The 22,196-nt window shown below is 40.2% G+C and overlaps 1 protein-coding gene across 2 annotated transcripts in view; it reads right to left on the reverse strand.

The window, feature by feature from the left end:
- Positions 1-5,788: 5,788 nt before the first annotated feature.
- LOC124605237 (rho guanine nucleotide exchange factor 10) overlaps positions 5,789-22,196 on the reverse strand; it is a 527,940-nt gene continuing 511,532 nt past the window's right edge. For both annotated transcript variants that reach the window (XM_047136788.1, XM_047136789.1), the window contains 5 exons: positions 21,671-21,939; positions 18,078-18,369; positions 11,889-12,023; positions 11,172-11,469; positions 5,789-8,732 (listed from right to left, as the gene is read on the reverse strand). In XM_047136788.1, the coding sequence (XP_046992744.1) occupies positions 8,029-8,732; positions 11,172-11,469; positions 11,889-12,023; positions 18,078-18,369; positions 21,671-21,939 (1,698 nt within the window). In that variant the 3' untranslated portion in view covers positions 5,789-8,028. The remainder of the gene's footprint in view (positions 8,733-11,171; positions 11,470-11,888; positions 12,024-18,077; positions 18,370-21,670; positions 21,940-22,196) is intronic.

Here is a 22,196-nt window from a genome sequence, read left to right on the forward strand (position 1 = left end):
AATCCTTTGGAATGCTACGCTCTTCTAGAGACCTACAGTACACCGCTGCAAGAAGGCATATTCCTGCTATCTCTTGGCCACAGTTTTTCAATGGCAATTCATGCAAACAGACAGCTTGTTGGTTGTCATGTCCATACAGGATGCTGCACAGTGGTTGCAGCTTAGTTTGTAGATCACTCGACTGCTTTCATTGATAGCCCTCCCGTTGATGGGCTAAATAATGCTTGTGACCCAGCTCGAGTAGGAGGTGGTGGTGGTGGGAGGATGTATGGGACAGAACTTGCATGCAGGCCTATTACAGGGATATGAGCCATGAGGCAAGAGGTTGGGAGTAGGGTTGGATAAGGATATTGTATAGTTTCAGTGAGCAGTGGAATACCACTGTGGGAGAGGTGGGAAGGATAGTGGGTAGGATATTTCTCATTCCAGAGCACGATGAGAGGTAGTTGAAACCCTGATGGAGAATGTGATGCAGTTGCTTCAGTCCTGGGTGGTGCGAATGCTGCTTTCTGGCTGGATGGTGTGAATGTGGGGGGCAGCAGTGACTGGAGAGACAAAGCATTTAATACCTGTTTCTATACTAGGTTGGGAGGGTAATTTTGGTCTGTGAAAGCCTCAGCGAGACCCTCGGTATATTTTGAGGGGGACTACTTGTCACTGCAGACACTGGCCATTGGTGACTAGGCTGTACGGAAGCGACTTCCTGGTATGTAATGGGTCAAAGCTGGTGGTTGGTAGGTTTGATATGGACGGCGGTATTAATGGAGCCATCTTTGAGGTGGAAGTCAGAAACTAGGATGGTGGCTTGTTGGGCTGATGATGACCAAAGCAACAAACACCACTTATTTATAGTTACATGATTTTGTTAAGCCTAACTTATAGTGCTATGTGGAATTACAGCTGGATCAGCCAGCTGAAATGAGTGCTGTTCTGCTCCACCGATGAATGGCCCAACTTTAACATAATGAAGATTCTCCTGTGAATAGCAGAACTGATGTATTGTAAGTGTCGTTTGTTGTTTCTTTGTTTAGCCTTTCCTGGAGTTCCAATGGAAATAGCATTCTATTGGTAGAACTTTGGCCGCCATTCCTTAAAATTTAGCACCTCATGCATTTTTGGCATTTTCAATTCAAAATTAATCTTTGTGTTGGACTCTCATTGGTTGTGCATATTCTTTCAGTAAATATATCCTATCCATCTTTCTAATTTTCCTTTTTACCATGCTGAAATCTCTATCACAGAGTAACACGTGATGAACTGAAAACTTCCATGTGCCATAAGCATAAAACAAAATCTCACTATTGCATGGTTTTTATTTTGCCTTCCACAAGAGTCAGAGAACAAGTTTAACATGTTTCCCAACATTTTCATTTGTGTAATCAAAAAGAAATGAGAACAGATTTCATTAGGGCTTTTTTGTGATATCCCCTCATTCCTGGATTTTCTGCCCCATAATTCAGGCACACTGAAAACATTGGCTGAAAACTGATGCAAGTAAAATGTGTCTTGTATTGGTATCTGATAGCAAGTTCTGCACAAAACCAAATGAGAAGCCAGCAATCCTAGAATCTGTTTCCGTGTTCTCTTTAACTGCAAGCGATTTCTTGAAGAATTTATCAGCACCCCTCTTGTGCACTATTAACTTAGCCGTTGCTGCCATTTAAGCAGCATCATTCAAAGGTGGACTTCTCATTTTTACACCAAGTTCTTCACATGTGCAACACTTGTCCACTTGCGGCTTGCCCAGATTTTAAATTAAGATCTCCACAGAAAATTTTCAAATAAAATTGAAAATCAACTTGAATATTGGGTTACATGTTTTTGAACATCTGACACAATCTTCACGTCAAGTTCAGGGTCAAGATAATTCCATTCTTTGTTGGTGTAATGTGCTTTCTTGACTGGAAATGAGTTGATGTGATGATTGATTTCCACTGTTAAATCCACTGCCTTGCATTTTCAGGAGGGCATTTCCCCCTCTATCTTGTGGAGATTTTTCCTTCTGGACTGAGAGCATGGTCGGAATGCAAAAAAGACTGGATTATCAGAAGAACACTTACATTGATACATAACATAAAAAGACAGTATCTTGTGACTGCATTAGCATTACTACAGAGAGCAATAGTTATGCTATCTTTGGCAAGTTTTGTACCTGATACAGACTTATTTTATGCTGCAAAAGTTCTTGTAAGGAGCATTTTGTAGTTTAAGCCTGATTTGATTTGATTTTAACAGGAGAGCTAAAACAGCCTAGGTCTAACCCGCCACTGCCCGCACCAAAACTAGGTTTATTGTGCGGTATCGCTCCCTGTATATCTAGTAAAGCCAACCAGTGCCCTTAAATAGTGCAAGGGGTCCCTCTACCAGTTTTTTGTTAGACACAATTTCTTCAGGTCTAGTTGTCACGAAGATTCTGTATCTTTTACTCTCCAATGCCATGCATTCAAAGATTAGGTGTGATGCAGTTTCTTCACCCTCATCACAGATCCTACATTTAGGGTCCTCATCTATTATACCCAATGTGTGTAGGTGTTTTTTGAAGTTCCCATGGCCGGTCATCAGCCCAGTCATGAGTTTGACCTCTTTCCTGTTCAATCCCAGGATTACAGAGCTTCTTTTAAAACATGGCTTGGGCATCATTACCTTACCATGTTTTTGTTTATGGACCTTGGTCCACTATCCTGCGTGCTGTTTCCTAAGCCAGTTCCGTAGCTCTAATTTGATCATAGCCTTGGTAATTGTCAAGACAGGTTCCAGTCCAATAAATGGAGTTGTTGCCCCCATCGTAGCCAATCTATCGGCTTGTTCATTGCCACAGATCCCTAAGTGGCCAGGGACCCACACTAGATACACCCTATTGCTTCCCCCTAGCTCCCCCCAGAGCCCTGCGGCAATCTGCAACAATCTTAGATCTTGTTGCAGGAGCTGCCAATGATTTCAGGGCTGCCTGGCTGTCTGAATAGATGTAGATGCTACGGTCATTGTAGCACCTACTCATATTCTCCTCCACACATGCCCTGATTGCAGTAGTTTTGGCTTTAGGAATACAGAGGCCAGTTTCCCTAGAGAGATGCTGCTCTCCATTCTTGGCTGAACCCTGAACAACCCTGCCCCAACGCCTTGATCTGTTTTCGACCCATCGGTGAACCAAACGATGTCCCCTGTACGGTGTCGAACTGTTTTCTCCCACTGCTACCTACTTCCAATTATTATATTGTAAGGCTTGTCGAAGCAGTTAGGAATTATTATATAGTCAGTGGGCATTTCCCCAGCCATACCTATATTTACCTCACTCACTATGTTAGTGTGTGATTCTGGATATCCAAATGAGACCCAGTTTTGGCCAGTTTTAAGTCAGTATGCCCCAGCTGCTGCCTCCATCTTAACCCAAAGGTGAAGTGGAGGCATGTCCAGCATGGCTTCCATTCCAGCAGTTGGTGTGCTGCTAATTCTGCCCGTTATGGCTAAGCAGGCCAATCTCTGCACCTTAGCAAGCTCTTTAGCAGCAACCTGCTGTTCTGCCTTCTTCCACCCCAATACGGCCCCATAGGAAATCCTAGGTCTAACCACTGTGGTGTATATCCAGTTTAAGTCTGACTCAAAAATGTTATACACTTTTCAAGAGTCAGATTAAGCTCTTTTAACTAAGTTTCCAACTCCTGGAACAAATTCACTGATAGCTGTTTCATCAGCAGACATCTCACTGGAAATAACTAGATTGTATCACTGGAAATAACTAGATTGTGACTGCCACCTTTTTTTCCCACTAATACAATCAGCCTTCACTTGCTGTAGACTTTTCATTTTCATTGTTTCCATCTGAGTTTGCCAGTGCCTTTTCTATTATCAAACAACATTTCCAGACAACAGAGTTCCTTTTCTTCTTTCCTGCTCAAACCACATCCACAGAGATTTGTGTAGAATTTCACGTTTAGGTCTGTTAAAAATCTTGTGCATTTTCAGTCGTTTCTCATCATCAATTGCCATTGTAAGACTTTTAAAAGTTTTCCTATTTTTTCTCCAGATCTTAACAGTTGTTATGCCAACCCCTACCTCACTTGCAATGTTTTGAAGGGACTCACCTTTAGGTAATCTTTCAAGCTCTAAAAAGAGTGTCACTTGTTCAATTTATTTGATCCCGTAACTTACTTTTACACACTTAAATATGAAAGAACATTTGTCACTAATTTATAAAACAAATTCATGTACAATAACATTTGCTGATCACATTAGAAATGAGCTGTATCATAATAAAACTGAATGAATTATTCCATCTATCTATGGTCAATCGTCCACTGATCCATTTTGGAGACCAAACACCGGAAATGGGATAGTCGGAATAAGTGGGGAACAGAACATCAGACGTCAGATTAGTGAGGTTCTACTGTAATTAACTCTCAATTTTGAAGCAACACTAAGTTTCAGGTCGGAACTCACCTGCAATCATAACCATGACGTTTTGGTTCATCTCTAGCCCCTTTCCATTTTATATATGCTTCTTTCTTCACCCTTTCTCATTTTATGGCTGTACGTTTCGGAAACTTCACTGCATTCTTCCTTCTTTCTTCGTTATTTCCAGACTTTGTCTCTAGCATCACCACTGTTTAACTTTTCAGCACAAATAACAAAATAAATCAATTAAAGCAAAGAGTAAGAGACAATATCATTTATTCTCTCTGTTTATAACAGTGCTGAAAATTTAAAATTTCAAGAAGTTCAAATCTTTCATAAGTGTGGGGTTTCTCTTCAGTTAACGTGATACAATGGCTGCATAAAAATGCAAAAAATGCTAGAATGTATGCGATTTCTCTATATCGTGATTGGCCTATGTGTTTAAGCCACAAAATCAAAAGAACAATCCTCTCACAAAATGGACATTTGGAGTTTCTCAGTATTCCCATTCAATAAGGAGGTATGTAAGAAGTAGAAATACCTAGGCAAGATCAAAAGTTTGGACAAAGAACAACTTCCAGAAAGACTACAGAACCTTGAACAATCTACTAAAACATTCCTTTTTCAGAACATCAGCATATGTTATTTTACGACACCTCCGAAACCAGTAGTTTGGTATGCATCTGAACCCTATTTGTTCCTGAGTGATGGTTATTTCAAACAAATGGATGAAAAAAGTTTGAGTAAGAATATATTTGGCTTTTTCCAACACGAAATCCTAAACCACAATGACCTGCCATATGAGCACAAGGAAAAGAGCTTCAAACATCATAAATTAAGTGTAAAGATAAATTGAGATGAACTACCAAGACAAAAAAGCTGTGTCCCTCAATAGGGAAGCGCAGACATACACACTCAAAATGAAAGATGAGAATTTCAAGTACAGGTGAAAGCAAAGCTCGTTGCCAAATACAGGAAGTCGACCTCAACAAATAATCAGTTTGCATTAAGTAAGAGTAATAGGCGATACATAGCAGGTCAAAGTACCAGAAAGAGCTTCTCTTTCTTCCTCCTCACAGGTCAGTACGGGCTAAGTAGGAACTATCAGACTACAAAGAGAAGGCATTATATTACATTGTGAGCCTAACAGTATAGAATTCTGCATCACATTCCTTATACTTCATAGAAGCATTTCTGAATGTGTAACAATGTTTGTTTGTTTGTTTGTTTGTGTGTGTGTGTGTGTTTCCAGGTATGGACATTTTTCCTTCTGTAGTATTAGAAATTTATTTTGGCTCTCTCAGATGTGAGCATCAAATAAAATTACACAGTTATTATAACTAAACAATTAGGAAGGTAGTGTGAGTTTCTTGGCAGTTAAAAATTACAGACAACATTAAAAATGTTAAATTTTTATTGTGTAACAAACTGTAATTTATGCAATGAGGAATCTCAGTGATGTAACAGTTTTATGTCAAATAATACATTTTGTTTCTGGATTGTTCACTGAAAAAGTCTATTAAACAAAAAGATATGCAGAAATATACAATGAACTGCCAACATTATTTTTTTGTTTCAAAACATGAGATTAAATAAGAGTCATCTCAAAATGATAGTTCATTTAAATTTTAAATACTGCAATAACTTACATCTTAGTCTTAAATCTAGTAACTTTGGATAAATGCTTTAAAATAGATTTTTAAAAAAGAAATTATAATACACTGTGTACATGGAAAATGTAATAAGTGATTTTATCAACATCTCACTTTCATATACAGATATTTAATTGGCTGCAGTTAACCAGTTTTGGTAACACTTTTCAAGTTCCTTGTTAACTCTGTAACACTTCATCATGTTTGTCATTTTGTGCAGTACTTCTATTGTGCAGCAAAAATATAGAAGAGAGCATGAAGATCTGAGGGAGTAGTATTCACAAAGTAAAGAACCAAATCAAGTTTGATAATATTAAGACATTCACAATAAAGCAATTACATGAAAATACTCCATAATATGTTTTGTAGTGGATAGCTATGTTAATGTTTACTGCCGAGATTGTACCAAATGTAACTGTGAACTTTTAACTAAAGCCGTATGAATGAAATAACGCTTTTCATCTTAAAAAAAAATCATTTTCAATCAAATTTGTACTTTCTTTATTATAGATACATATCAGAAGAAGAAGAAGAAGAAACTTTAGAGGCTCAACAGAAAATAGTTTGTGCATATACATTCAGTGTGCCTCCAATGTATGATTATGACAAGAAATGTGCAGTAACAGATAAATATTAGAGAAACATGAAAATGTTTTAGATGCTGGGATGAAGGCAGAATAAGAACAAACTGTCTATGTATAAGTGTTGCCTAATGTTTTTCAGTTCAAGTGGATCTCATGCCTCTACCACAAAACCAAACTTCCATTAGCAATTCATAATTATACGTGCCTCAAAAAGCAGAGTAATTCTGAAGGGGCAGTGTACACATCAGCTGTCACTGAAGATGAGCTTTTATTATCACAGATGGTAAATAAAACAGAATTTTTAAGCTACACAATACGATAAAATTTTCATCTGCACAGTCACTGTGTACACCCACTATTTACCAGTGAAGTATATATCGCAAAGTGTTTTACAGAACCTAATCACAGTGACACCCTTGGAAATGTGGTATATAAACATTTCTAAATAACAAGTTTACTAATTAATAATTTGGTGAAGGAAAGACAGATGAGGAACTATCCTCCTGGTTTTGCAACCTCCTCCACACATGTATTCAGTCTTAAGATTAAAGCAAAATTCTGTAGCATCATGACAAACAAAGGAAAAAGGGGGAACATGTACAAGAGTGATCATGAGAGCCAGCAGTAGCTCAGGAGCCACTTTGTAGCATTAATTTGGCCCACAAGTAAGCAAGTTTCTGAAAACTATAACTGACATAACAATTCAAACATCTCAGTCATGTACAATAACCTAGAAATGTTAGCGTTCTTTGAAACTGTTGAGCAGTCCAGTATAAAAACCACAGAAGGCAGCAAATAAGAGATCTTTATCCATTATATGGGAAGGGAGGGAGGATTGTGGTCCACTGCATTACACTGAACTGCCATCTACACAAATAAGGAACCAAATGACTTTAAGCACTGAACATTTTTCTAGTTCAGTTCAACAGAGACTTACATGTCATCAAAAACATTTATCAGCAGATACTGCTGGATAAGTAATAACATTCCTGCTATCTATTTACATATGTGCAACATCAAAAGTATTACACATATCATCACAAATGCACAGCAAAAGCGTAAACCATTACCTCTCTGTTCTGACACCAGAGCATCTTCATAATTAATGTCAGTTCTCAGAGAGAAATTTCACTTTTATTTTTTACAGGTACCCAGAATTAATAAGGACAACTGAAGTTCTTAAGTATAACAAAAACATCTCAGTTGGCTTTCGCTATAATTAACATGACCAGTTGGAGGCCTGAACCCAAGGGGGCATGACAGCTCTTACACCTCAATTCTTAAGAAGACAACCAGGTCGTAAGAGCCCTCTGGTCCTGCCATTCATATACTTACATACCAGCAAAGGTATGTGATAAACATGCTCAAATTTACATAACACGGAACTTCTCAGTGTACTGTCACAGTTTCATTTCCCAGATTACAATATGTGCATCATTACTGTTTGGTTCTGGACCCCCTTTGCCCTGTTGCCTCCAGTTGACATAGCCACGCCCACCCATTAGTGTGACAACTGTGCGCCGAGGAACAGCACCTGGATCGTGGGGCGGCGGAGGCTGGCGTGGTTCGGGATCGGGTGGCAATGGAATTGGAGTTGGAGGACACTGAACAAGATTGTCAACCGGTCGGCTGGCATCTTCAGATCCCGACGATGTCGACGCTCGTGAGTCGACAGACCACGAGGACAAGTCCAAAGATCTGGGTCGACCTGCTGCTAAAAGGAGCCTGCGATCTAGAGTGCTCACACGACCTGGCACTGCTGCCAGCTCAGGGTCGCTGCGCCGGAGTGAACCGTAACCGGCATCTGTTGCCGTACCACCTACGCCACCATCTGTAACACCTCCTGTGCCAGCTCGTCCTTCACCCTCATAGTCCCGCACATACATCAGTTCTCCATACAGTCCGTACACGTCACATCCATCACCAGAAGCAGATGAAGCAGCTGAGCCACCTCCTAGTCCCCGAGGAAGTGTCTTCGAACCACGAGTGAGTGGGTCGATATCCCTCGGTCTTCGACGCCTTAGTACCACAGGGCTCCCAAGATGCACATCATTTCGCATTGCAGATGATGACGATGATGTCTCCGATGATAAGTCACCTCCACCTGTGGGATAATGTACACGACTTTAATTTTTGTGATATTAGTTCTAATTGTTACGGGAGAAGAGGCAGAAGAAGAAGAAGAAGAAGAAGAAAAGAAGAAAGAAACACATTTTGGAAAGATCTTTTACGTGCAACAACATGTACACTGCATATTTTCGTATTACAGCGAATTTCACCAAACACAACATCTTAATTTCCGAAGCACTGAAATACGGATTCCAATGTACTTTTGTAAGCCAATCACAGCTCATGTCACATGATCTCGCCAGCCAATGACATAAGATATTCAGAGCATAGGACACGTGATGTAGTCAGCCAATAGTAATATCACTGCTAAGCAGTGTAAACACACAAATAGGAAAAGTTAATGATTTAAATTACTGTACATAGTGTAGCTACATGAAAAGCTAAGCTTTCACAAACATTACCGGTCGGTCTTAGCATATGTTTAGCGTATGTTACACTAAGATACATCACACAAATGTGCCAGTAAAATTTTAAACAATGACAATACGTCTGGTCTTCTGGGCTCGAAATTATTCCAAATGGTTGGTACTTTCAAAGAATTATTCGCAATATTTTCCCCGGACCTCTTCGACGTGGGTTCATGGGCAGGTGCATGGGCAGCTATGATGACATAGGAACCCCGTATGTTCCTACACATACAGCTTTAAGAGTTCTTACATGTCGTCATAAAAGAAATGGGACATCAGTGGATACTCCAAGCTCATAGGAATTTCGTAAACCATACTAAAATGCATAATTCGGCTTAAAGGACACATTCATATGTCCAGATTTACAATTAAGTAGGCCCCAACCAGATATTAGGCTTTTCAGTGCACTTTTCGGTATGCATATTTTCTTGGAGTACCTGTACTGTATTGTCTCCCATGTTTGGTTCTTTATTGTGGTATAATGCAGTACATGCCAGAAGATGAAAATGTGCACTTGAAATTCAGCGAGCAGTTGAAACTAGCCAATAGTGTGGAATGAAACATTTCATTTCTTATAAATTGACTGCATCTGCAGAAAAGATTAATAAAAGCCTGTTTATTTAGCAAACCAACAAAAATAACTTCATTGTTGTGCAAGGCGATTAATGCTCGACTGCCAAACATGAAACTACTAAAAAACTGAAACTACTAACAATTTTAGCCTTCCATAAGTAAGTGAATGTATTTTAATTCACTTGATAGCTGCCGGCCACAGAAATCAGTTTTATTTTCATTTGATATGTGAGCTGCGAACTAAGAGAAAGCAGCAAAATCATCAAACGTAAACATGGGTCACTATCCCACTCCCACTACAACCCAGACTGCTCTGCACATGTGCGAATCTGGCAGCTTAGATGTGCCATAAAAAATTTTCTGGGTAGCATGACTGCTTCTTGATACTGCTACAGCCACAGTTCAAGTAGCCAGAAGCGGAATTTACTGTTCATACGCGACTCAATTGCGCATACGCAGGAGCCCGCTGGCAATTGCTCAAAACAAACTTAATGTAAACAGTTATGACGTCACGCTCATCGGAAGTAGTTTGCTATTACGAAATATTCTGTTATCTTTGTCCTAAAGTCTTTTACAAATTTTGCTTTAGGCAGGCACTTGTATGTGCACTGTATGTTGTTGTAAATGGTCATTTGCAACTTAAATTTTATTTTGGTTTTATTCCGTCGTTTACATTTTGTTGCTGCAGTATTATTCTGCAGCAGCGGGATACAGTAAAATTCTTTGTTAGACTATCAGTTCTTACCAGTCAAAATTACAAAAAATTAACTCAAGACTAAAACAATGAAAAATTCCCAGAATTCTAAAAGATTCACATCTGCAGATGTATGTGCTAGTTGTGTTTGCGTGTGTGTGTGTGTGTGTGTGTGTGTGTGTGTGTGTGTGTGTGTGTGTGTGTGCGTGTGTGTGTCTATACTGCCGACAAAGGCCTTAATGGCTGAAAGCTATGTTTGTGTGAATCTTTTTATTGTGCCTATCGCAGCTCAGCATCTCCATTATATGGTGAGTAACAACTTTCCTTCTCTCCCGTATTGTACATTCCATCCTGAATTTTCCATTGTTTGTTACTTGAAATGTGAGCAAGAGAGTGGTCCAACTGTTGATAAGCTTCAGTACGGTGCTTGTTATAACAGTCATTACACCTTTCATTTTCCTTTATTTGACTTGTCAAAAACAGCTTTCCATTTTGGATGCTATCAATCCGATCTGAACTACTGCACCACCTTTTTAATTTTAATGTAACCTGTAGTCCTCACTTTTATAATAAAATAGGGAAAGGAATGACCAGAATCTTTTATTGTCTCAATGGTATCTTCTAAACAATAGGCACCAATTTAATCAACTGAACCAAAATATTCTACTGCCATCAATTACCACAAGCCTCAGATTTTAGTCATATTGCATATGTATCATAACATCAAAAATTTTCTTACCAACAGAAGCAGGTGACTGCTGAGTCTGGGGTTCTTGATGTGTAAATTCTTTGTTGCTGCGAGGCTGCAGTGCCAGTAGGAATGAAATAGGACCAAAATGGGCATGATATGAAATGTTAACACGCCCCGAGATGATGGGCACACCTTCAAGTCGAGGCAGTGGCACTGTCAGGCAGACACCAGCATCTGTGCCAACCCAAAGTAAACCCTTACAAGCCATAAGGGCTGTTACCGTTACAGGTCCTCCATTCCCACTGCCTCGAGGGAGGCATGCAATATTTGAAGCTATGTTGATGTCCTGAAATCAAATGTATCTATTGTATTATGATAACAAGGATTTACACGCACAAACTGACAGAGCTGGTAGATCAATAACTGATTGAAAATATAAAATGTAAATTCTAAGTGTAAAACATAGACACTAATAACAACATTGTAAGCATACACAGGAGGTCCACAGCAAGCCCAACTTACTGAAAATTAGTATCTTCTTTTTGAACTGATAGCACCTTTCTTAGCGGAACACACAAGCTATTAAAAAAAAAAAAAAAAAACAACTTTCTTCTGTACATCTTTTACATTCTAATAGAAGGCAAAGACCAGGTAATGTAACTTATGTTTCAGATATGCTACATGTGTTCTTGGCTTCATGACTGCTTGGTAGACACTCCTGCACTGCCATATTTATGTTTTAACTATTGCAAATATCTTTCGTACCTGGAGATGCTTGAAGGTCTCTGTGTGGTACAGGCATATTGTGCTGGAATTTTTTAAAGATATCCACAATCCAATACCAGAATGTGCCATCAGATTCACACTGCCAACATGTTCGTGTTGCACACTGAAGTTTTTCTGTACAGATGAAAGATTTTGAAGATGTTAAAATAAGTGTAACATACATATTATGGTTAAACATAAATCACATACATCTCAAAAGACTGTTTCTTTTGTTTCAGAATGTCTAACCATTTTCTCAAGTCTTGTTCTTTTGTATTTGCCCTATGAAATCTATTCAACACACTAAGATATTGAGTTAATAAATTTAATACATCAGTTGCAGGGGAAGAGAAATATGAATGGCCTAGAATTTCACTACACAGTTTGATATTATGTTACCTTTTTAATCTTTTTATAGCCCATTTGCAAAATGTATGAATTTATTAATAGAATACAATGCTGACGTGCTTTTGTAACAGTTGTGTCATACATGCTGCAAAGAGGAAATTAAATGCTCACAAATAGTGAAATAAGATAACTCATCCAATTTCGCGAGTGTGTTTGTGACCTTCATAGAGAGAAGTGTCATTAGCCTTTAAATAACCAACATAATTTCTATGAACATTGCTGAAATACATTACTCACAAATGTAGGAAAGGAGGGGATTTTTATCAAATTCAACAAAATGCATTTTTTCAAGTTATAGTAGTCACTGTGAATCATATCAAAGCAAAATTTAAATGCAACTCGAGTCCTTAAAATATATTTGAAATGTAAGATTTCACATGGTAGCTCAGTACAGCACATACACTGCTCTGCAAAACTTAAGGATGAGAGAGATAAATTACTGTAGCAAATTAACTACTTGGTGGATAGAATATGCAGGAGCATTTTGTCAGAGATATCGCAGTCATGCACACAAAGTTGGACGTCAAATCACACGAGATCAGTGGACAATGGGGCTGGTCCCACAAGATGAGACTATTTTAGGAGTGGGGAAAAGCAGTGCACGTGTCATTCAGCAAGCGGTGATGCTCCTCATTACAACATAGTCCAAACACAGCGACTTCAGGTGGGGAACAGTCATCAGGAAGCTGGAAAGACGACAAAGTGTGATGCGTCTAGTCCAGCAGTTTGGTACTGTTCACAGCATTGTTTCACCTGAATGGGCAGCATTCCAAATCATTGGCACTGCTGCTTGAAAGATAGGTGGTGGCCAACCACAGTCAATTACAGCTGCAGGACCACTACATTGTGCAATAGGCAAGAGGGGACCCATGTCAAACAGCAGATGCAATTGTGACCACATTTAACAGGTTGGCAAGGCACGGAATCTCTCACTCCGCAGCACCATGGTGACTGCACGGAGGTGATCTCTTTGCCTGACAACCAGTGAGTCGTGTTCTGTTGACACATTGGCAGCACCATTTGCTGTGGTCTCAAGAGCACACGGACTAGTCCAGTGAGGAGTGGGGTCGTGCTCTTCTCGGGTCAGAGCAGCAATAATGGACTTACCCTCATATGGGAAGAGGTGGAACACGTAATGCACGCAGGAACATTGTCGAACATGATCGTTTTGGTGGTCCTGGTGTTATTGTGTGTGGGAGGCATAATGTTGTGTGGGCTTACTCATCTACAAGTCTTTGAATACTGTACACTCACTGGTCAATGCTATTGCAACACTGTACTCCTTCCAGACATACATCTTTTCGGGGGTGCATTCAGCCATGACTTCATTTTTTATGGTGACAGTGCATCACCACATTGAACAGTGCAGCTGGAGCAACACTAGGAATGAGTGGATATTTGGCAAACGGACTGGCTCGGCTGATCCCAATTTAAATCCCACCGAGCACACGTGGAATACACTGGAGAGACATACTGCAGCACGCACACATGCACCAATAGTTATTTGGTGTTAGTCAACCGTGGTTGTGAAGGAATGGAATGCCTTACCCCAAGAACTCATTATCAACCTTGTGGCCAGCACAGGAGTACATTGCAGAATACAGAACATACAGTGATATTCGCGGTGATCACACACCCTATCGAAAATCATGAACTGGTATCACTGTGACTCCAGAATAAGTACTGTACTTAATTAAAGTGTCATTTCTGTTCGTCTCATTGTGTATTTCTTTCAGTTAGCTACTGTAGTATACTGTAGCAGTTATTTCTATGTTTGCTCCAACTTTCATCGAGCTATTATACCTATCAGTAACACATCATGCTAAAGTTACTTTCATTCTTAAGTTTTGCACACCAGTTTATACTAACAATATAATGGAAGGAAACATTCCACGTGGGAAAAATTATATATAAAAAACAAAGATGAGGTGACTTACCGAACAAAAGCGCTGGCAGGTCGATAGACACACAAACAAACACAAACACACACACAAAATTCAAGCTTTCGCAACAAACTGTTGCCTCATCAGGAAAGAGGGAAGGAGAGGGGAAGACGAAAGGAAGTGGGTTTTAAGGGAGAGGGTAAGGAGTCATTCCAATCCCGGGAGCGGAAAGACTTACCTTAGGGGGAAAAAAGGACAGGTATACACTCGCACACACGCACATATCCATCCACACATACATGTGTGGATGGATATGTGCGTGTGTGCGAGTGTATACCTGTCCTTTTTTCCCCCTAAGGTAAGTCTTTCCGCTCCCGGGATTGGAATGACTCCTTACCCTCTCCCTTAAAACCCACTTCCTTTCGTCTTCCCCTCTCCTTCCCTCTTTCCTGATGAGGCAACAGTTTGTTGCGAAAGCTTGAATTTTGTGTGTGTGTTTGTGTTTGTTTGTGTGTCTATCGACCTGCCAGCGCTTTTGTTCGGTAAGTCACCTCATCTTTGTTTTTTATATATAGTTTATACTAACAGTTTTATATAACATGAGAAAACAAAATCATCGTTGTCCAGTGAGAATGCACTGCTGCCCCAGCCCGCTACGGATTCTGCAGTGGAAGTGCAAGCACTGGAGAAGTATTCACTGACTAACTCACAAATAACCACCATTGTCACTGTCTGATGTTCTCGGGCAGTATACAGACGTGTCTGTGATGCCGAGTATCACAGACTACGCAAGCCCTTAACTTCGCCCCATTAGCTGTAGGTGTCTGCTCAAGTTGGACTTTGTATGGAGACAACTCGACATCGTCGCACCACTGGCTCGCCTGCTAGGCGACTTTCCTTCTGTTGACAACTACCTCCCTGGTGGATCACGTGTCGAGCCTGGGCTAGCGCTTGCCCACCTACACTGTTGCTGTTTACAGGTCCTTGTGGGCTCTCATTACTGCTGATCACCATCCAGTGTGGGCACACCGCTTAGTGCTGGGTACTAGAGTTTAATGCTGTTTGTTCCACTATGTCGTCATTGCGATCACTGTCTTCCATTACCAATGGGATGACACTTGCAACAGCATTTCATGCAAGTGTGGACATCAGCAGCTGTGGCTTCCCACATGTTGACATCAATACGATGCACACTCGCGGCAATATGCCTCACTGAAGCCAATAACCTACCCTCTGGTTACAACTCTGTACTTGTAATTGGCATGAGTAAACCATTATTTAATCAGGGTTGTTTTAGTGGCAGTTCACTATTTTAGTACAGTTACCATTGCACCTATCCCACATACAGGCGAGAAGACGGCGCTTCATTCTAGACTGCCATCAGCCGTTCCACATGTCACCTTACGGGTCACGACCCGATCCCTACAGACCCTCATTAATTTTATTATTTCTTTGGGACTCCATTTTGCTCATTAAAGCTGACATCACCAATCTTTCTATGTTCATCGCTGCATCACACTTTATTCTTGAAGTAATTATCATTAACATCTCGAAAGCAACTATGCATACAGTAACAGCTCATAAGCCAACAATTTTCATAGTTTCTGACTTTATGTCCGATTTATTGAAACACCAAGTAATCTAAAAAACAAGCAACTGACGGTTTCGTGTTGTAAAAATTAGAAGACCTCAAAACCTGAATAGTTTCACCAACAATTTTTTCCATAGTACGTCATGCACACGCACTTGCTGGCAGCATAATTTTAAAACTTAGTTTCACAGTGTTGTGCACAAGTGTAAATTAGCCTTCAGATTTCCATACTGATCCCCATTCTTCCCACTTATCTACTGTGTACCCATCTTCTTCAGTCTTCTGAACAGCTGATACTTCACTTCTATCCTCTATCATCCTTCTCAGAAACTGCTTTTTCCTTTTTATTCCTCTTTCAGGTATTACTGCTACATACCCAGTTTCAACAAAAATGATCAGTTCTCATTCTCCTTACCCCTCTTCCTTCCCCTTCAACCCTTCTGCCACAAGAAAGAGCCACTGGCTCTGAAAGTTTGCATACGTAATGCTTTTTATATGTGTATATTCAGTTTTAAGTGCTTCTCATTGCTGTAGCCAATTTTAATCTATCTCAACAGTATTAGTTTTGAGTTTATAATCTAAATGATTAATGGAAAATCTCATATAAAGATGTGAAACAAATACTAACAAAGAGATAGAGGGGCTAGCCTGTACTTACCTCAGCTCAGTACAGCCGATAGATACACAAAAAACAGAACCGAAAATTTATGTTCCTAGTTTTTGGAACAAATGTTCCTTCATCAGGGAGGAGAGAGGAGAAAGAAAGGGAAGAAGGGAAAGTGGATTCAGTTACTCACAACCCAGGTTATGAAGCAACAGGGAAAGCTACCCTCCCTGTTTTCCTTTCCCTGTTGCTTCATAACCTGGGTTGTGAGTAACTGAATCCACTTTCCCTTCTTCCCTTTCTTTCCCCTCTCAAGCTACCCTCCCTGTTTTCCTTTCCCTGTTGCTTCATAACCTGGGTTGTGAGTAACTGAATCCACTTTCCCTTCTTCCCTTTCTTTCCCCTCTCTCCTCCCTGATGAAGGAACATTTGTTCCGAAAGCTAGGAACGTAAATTTTCGGTTCTGTTTTTTGTGTATCTATCGGCTGTACTGAGCTAAGTACAGGCCAGCCCCTCTATCTCTTTGTTAGTATGAGTTTATAATCTATCAATCACAATTCCTTTGCAAAAAGACTTCATAGAAACTGTCACAATTCCTTTGCAAAAAGACTTCATAGAAACTGACAAACTGTCACGTAAAGTTATGACTGAGATCTATTAAATGCAAATACATAAAACTCTTGCAATATTACATACGAACGCAGATCAAAATTACTTAACACTGTATCACTAGAAAATATATTCTTCAATAATAATAATAATAATAATAATAATAATAATAATAATAATAATATTCCACGCGGGAAAAATATATTTAAAAACAAAGATGATGTGACTTACCATACGAAAGCCCTGGCAGGTCGATAGAAACACATACATACACACAAAATTCTAGCTTTCGCAACCAATGGTTGCTTCGTCAGGAAAGAGGGAGGGAGAGGGAAAGACGAAAGGATGTGGGTTTTAAGGGAGAGGGTAAGGAGTCATTCCAATCCCGGGAGTGGAAAGACTTACCTTAGGGGGAAAAAAGGACAGGTATACTCTCGCACACACACACATATCCACCCGCACATACACATAGTGTATGTGCGGATGGATATGTGTGTGTGTGCGCGAGTGTATACCTGTCCTTTTTTCCCCCTAAGGATAGTGTATGTGCGGATGGATGTGTGTGTGTGTGTGTGTGTGTGTGTGTGTGTGTGTGTGTGTGTGTGTGTGTGTGTGTGTGTGTGGGCGCGCGCGCGAGTGTATACCTGTCCTTTTTTCCCCCTAAGGTAAGTCTTTCCACTCCCGGGATTGGAATGACTCCTTACCCTCTCCCTTAAAACCCACATCCTTTCGTCTTTCCCTCTCTACTATACACTATGTGTATGTGCGGATGGATGTGTGCGCGCGCGCGCGCGCGCGCGCGAGAGTGTATGCCTGTCCTTTTTTCCCCCTAAGGTAAGTCTTTCCACTCCCGGGATTGGAATGAATCCTTACCCTCTCCCTTAAAACCCACATCCTTTCGTCTTTCCCTCTCCCTCCCTCTTTCCTGACGAAGCAACCATTGGTTGCGAAAGCTAGAATTTTGTGTGTATGTATGTGTTTCTATCGACCTGCCAGCGCTTTCGTATGGTAAGTCACATCATCTTTGTTTCTAAATATAATAATAATAATAATAATAATAATAATAATAATATTGTCTACTGACTGGCACTCACCTGCACATCACCTGATGGACCCAGAACCCAGACTTTCTTCCCACATGCAGCATATAGACAAGAATTTATGGGCAAAAGACTTGACACAGGATCCATTCCTAATGAAAGTGTTTGCGGTTCACGAAGCAGCCAGGTGTCATCTGAAGCCTTGCGGAACCTCTGTAAGCTTCCATCTGCCAGTGCCACAAACACTGATTCTCCATGTGCTCTGATCTGAACTACTACTGCTGGCACTACCACACTTCCAACTTCCTCCTGACGTTCTGGTTCCGAGGCTTTGTACAACACCAACCTGTTTTCGTGGAAAACATCAGGAACAACTGCATGAGTAATAATTTTAAAACTGAATATCTAATAACACTAGTTGACTAATTATTATATAACTGGTTTGAAATTATTTTTCACTTTTCAGAAATGATTTATCACCACAGAGATTTGGTTCGGGTATAGGAAAATATGAAATTGAAATGTGGTTGTGACAGATGTCTCAGGATAATATTATATAGGAGGAGGAGGAAAGAGCAGTCTTATAGAAATACATCATAATAATAATATTGTGCACTCCAGTAAAAATATTATTTCCAAATAGACACTTTATGTGTATAATTTTCTGATCATATTCCGATCACGTAGCAGTAGTGTAGATAGAAAAGGGAGGAAAAATCAAATGAAGAACATATAACTGCAACATTGTTGGAAGAGGTTGGCAAAATCTCAAGATATTCTGCAGAATAGTAGAACAGTTGGTTTCATTTTATTTATATAGGGTCCGGCAGAACCAATTCAGCTGTTTTGAAGAGAAATCGTGGTATATAGATAAAAAATATTCTCATTTTCAAAGCTAGAATTTAATACCATTTTATATTGATTTAATGCTGAAAATAATGTCCTGAAGACAGCAGCCATTAGCAACAATACACTTTTGGGGAAGATCTCTGAAGTTCTGAATAGCTCAATTACACATATTGTAGAGTATGGCATTCATTTCTTCGATAATCCACTCCCTTAGCTCTGGTAGAGTGTGAGGGAAATGTTTTCCTTAAGATATCCTCAAAGAAAGAAGTCACAAATGCTCATATCTGGTGACCACACAGGCCACCCTACATCATCCCTCTCAAGGAGACCCAATGTCCCAAAAACATTTCACTCAAAGCATTAAACGAATTTCGGGCTGTGTGAGCTGTAGGCCCATCCTGTTGGCACCCCAAGCCCCTGATCCTCCTCCTGCAACAATCTCTTTCCATTTTGGGCTGCAGAAAATTTTACAACACTGAAACATAATCTCCTGAATTCATGGCTCGACCTTCCTTCTCAAGTAAGTGCAAACCTATCACGCTAAATTGTTAAGCAGAACCCCTAACTGCTAGCTCATGTAAATTTAGTCTCTCTCTCTCTCTCTCTCTCTCTCTCTCTCTCTCTCTCTCTCTCTCTCTCTCTCTCTCTCTCTCTCTCTCTCTTTGCGAATGATTTCAGCCCAGTAGCAAAAATTTTGTTTATTCACAACCCACTGTAGTGAAAATGTGCCGTGCCACTACTGAAGTGAATGCCTCCAGAGGGATCCCTACAAGCATCCGCTCCACAAATTTCGGCAGTTGACGTGGTCTGCTGGGTTCAGTTCTTGAGCCATCAATATTTTGAACGGATGGAAATTCAAATCAAAACACAGAATCCTCATCAAACTGCACTCTGAAAGCTCCAGTCAAACAACATGCCTTTGAGCAGAACATCTTGATGACGCTCAACTGCTGTTCTCTTCAGCTGCACATTTTCTTGTTTGTGATGGATGTGTGTCGGCCATGTGCATCTCTGTGGTACCAAATTCCTCCGACTGTCAATCCTTGACTGTGTTGTGTTAGCATTAGAAATGGCATTGTTTCAAGGAATGTTGAATCTTTGCCGAAAGCTCTGCCGCGGTCACACGTCTGCTGTTTTCAAAGTGCGTACACACACATAAACGCACCCACGCACATGGCAAACTTCAAACTTCTGATGTGCTCTAGTCCAAACCTCATTGGCTACCGAAATGGGGTCATCGACGAAACAGAGGGCGACCACATGTAACTGCCTCCTTCCATCACTGCTTGAGCAGTTATCCCTTGTGAGGCGTAGTGACTTATACCGATCCTGCCTTGGAGGCGGTTAAGTGGATGTGTCTCAGAGCTGGATAGTGACAGATAGTGATCCAAGACTGGACGCACACGTAGTTTATGTATCAGCCAATACGGAACAATATTGGATAGGGGACTGATTTTAGTTTCGATTGTGCCCACTACAGTGCACTAAAGTAATAGAATGTTTGCATAAACTGTTCTAGTATTTTCATAAACTGTTATTATGTCTTTCTATATACATAAAATGTTATAAATGTGTTTTAGCAGTATGAATGATGCGTGAGTGTGGTTTAAGGTTAATATGAAGGTAATTGTTTAACGAGTTATGTAGTGGGATTTAGTGTGGGAACATTTTGAAGAAGTATGGATGTGGACAAAGGGGATTTTAGTAGAATAGATTTGTAAAGAAAGTTTATGGTAAAGGGAAAGTTAATTCAGGTATAAATAACAATAGTAAATAACTTTATGCATAATCAAAACTTCAGCATATTAGATAATTATGTCAGTAAAAAGTGCAGTCGTTAGGTTTACTATTTTGCGATTGGTTATCGATGAAAAGTGCGGACTGACGCGGGAGAATGTTGTTTTGCTATTGGCCGTTGAGTAAACTGACCAATGGTAAAGCAATACTCTTCGCGCGCCTTTCTCTGCTGGTAAAGAAGACTTAGAGTATTCTAGAGAAGAGTGAGAGCCTAGCCACAAACAGTTCAGACGTGTGTAATAGTAGTTCTGATGGAAATGATAAGTTGCCCGATCTAGCAGTGTTTCATACATCAAAAGTGTGGTAAAGTGACGGCATAATTATTCCGGTAGGCATGTAGAAATTTCGGAATTTTTAAGTGAATTTTGTGACGAGCAAAGACATATATTCTGCGTGACGTATCGAGCAGGTCGGTGGCTAAAAACTCTGACTGCATTAGGTACCAATAGAATTAATATTTGGTGAGCATTGTCAATCAAAAACAATCAAAATTTTTGTAGCTATTACGTTTCCGGGAAATGCAACACCATAAGGTTGCTAACGTGAGTGAAAGGGAATGTAAGTGACTGTGTTAAGACTAGTGCGGGCTTGGCAGTGATACTTGTTCACCTCAGCTTCAGAATATATTAATTGAGGACAAAATTTCCAACCTTTCATTTCGTGTTTCTCCCGAAACCTAAATTAGTGACTTAAATTGCAGCCTGGTTCACGTCTAAGTACAGTAGGTTTCACTCGGCTTTCCTACTGATGATTTGCTGAGACAATGTTCACTGGTAGGTGAAGGTTCGTCGTAAAGGGACGGAAAGAACCACGCTGCCAACTTCAAACCGTTTAGTGAGTTCTGCTGAACCCTGTACTAACTCTCAGCAGCTACACGAAAAACTTAGATCCCTTCAATACAGGCAGTATCTTCAAAGGTGTGCATCTGGCATGGAAATACATAGTCAATTGTCATAAAATGAACTAAATAAACACAATTTTTAACACTTTTTTAGTCTTACCTCCTGCTGTCTGTTCCCATCCAAACAGCATCTGGGGAACCACGAACAAATTCGACTGCTGTAACCCTCGTTTCAACCAAGTCGAAGGCAGTCACTTCCCGCAGCTGTGCCGCTTGTTGTTGTGGCTGTGCCAGTACAGCGACGTGACTGCTCGCACCGTCTGTGGTGCACACCCACAAGTACGACGCAGGCCGCCTCCCCCTCCTACTACTCCTATGGTCCCGTGTTGCAGCCAAGGACCCAGCCGAGTAGAAACAACCGCAGCGCACCTGCGTAATGCAATTTGTAGGAATGTGAATGAAGTTAATTAAATAGTGAGGTAACAAAACTAGAACTGAACTACAATTTATTTTAAAAACTTGTACTCTCTATACAGGGTGTTACAAAAAGGTACGGCCAAACTTTCAGGAAACATTCCTCACACACAAATAAAGAAAAGATGTTATGTGGACATGTGTCTGGAAACACTTAATTTCCATGTTAGAGCTCATTTTAGTTTCGTCAGTATGTACTGTACTTCCTCGAT

Source organism: Schistocerca americana, chromosome 3 (genome assembly GCF_021461395.2).
Source record: "Schistocerca americana isolate TAMUIC-IGC-003095 chromosome 3, iqSchAmer2.1, whole genome shotgun sequence".
Taxonomy (NCBI): Eukaryota; Metazoa; Arthropoda; class Insecta; order Orthoptera; family Acrididae; genus Schistocerca; species Schistocerca americana.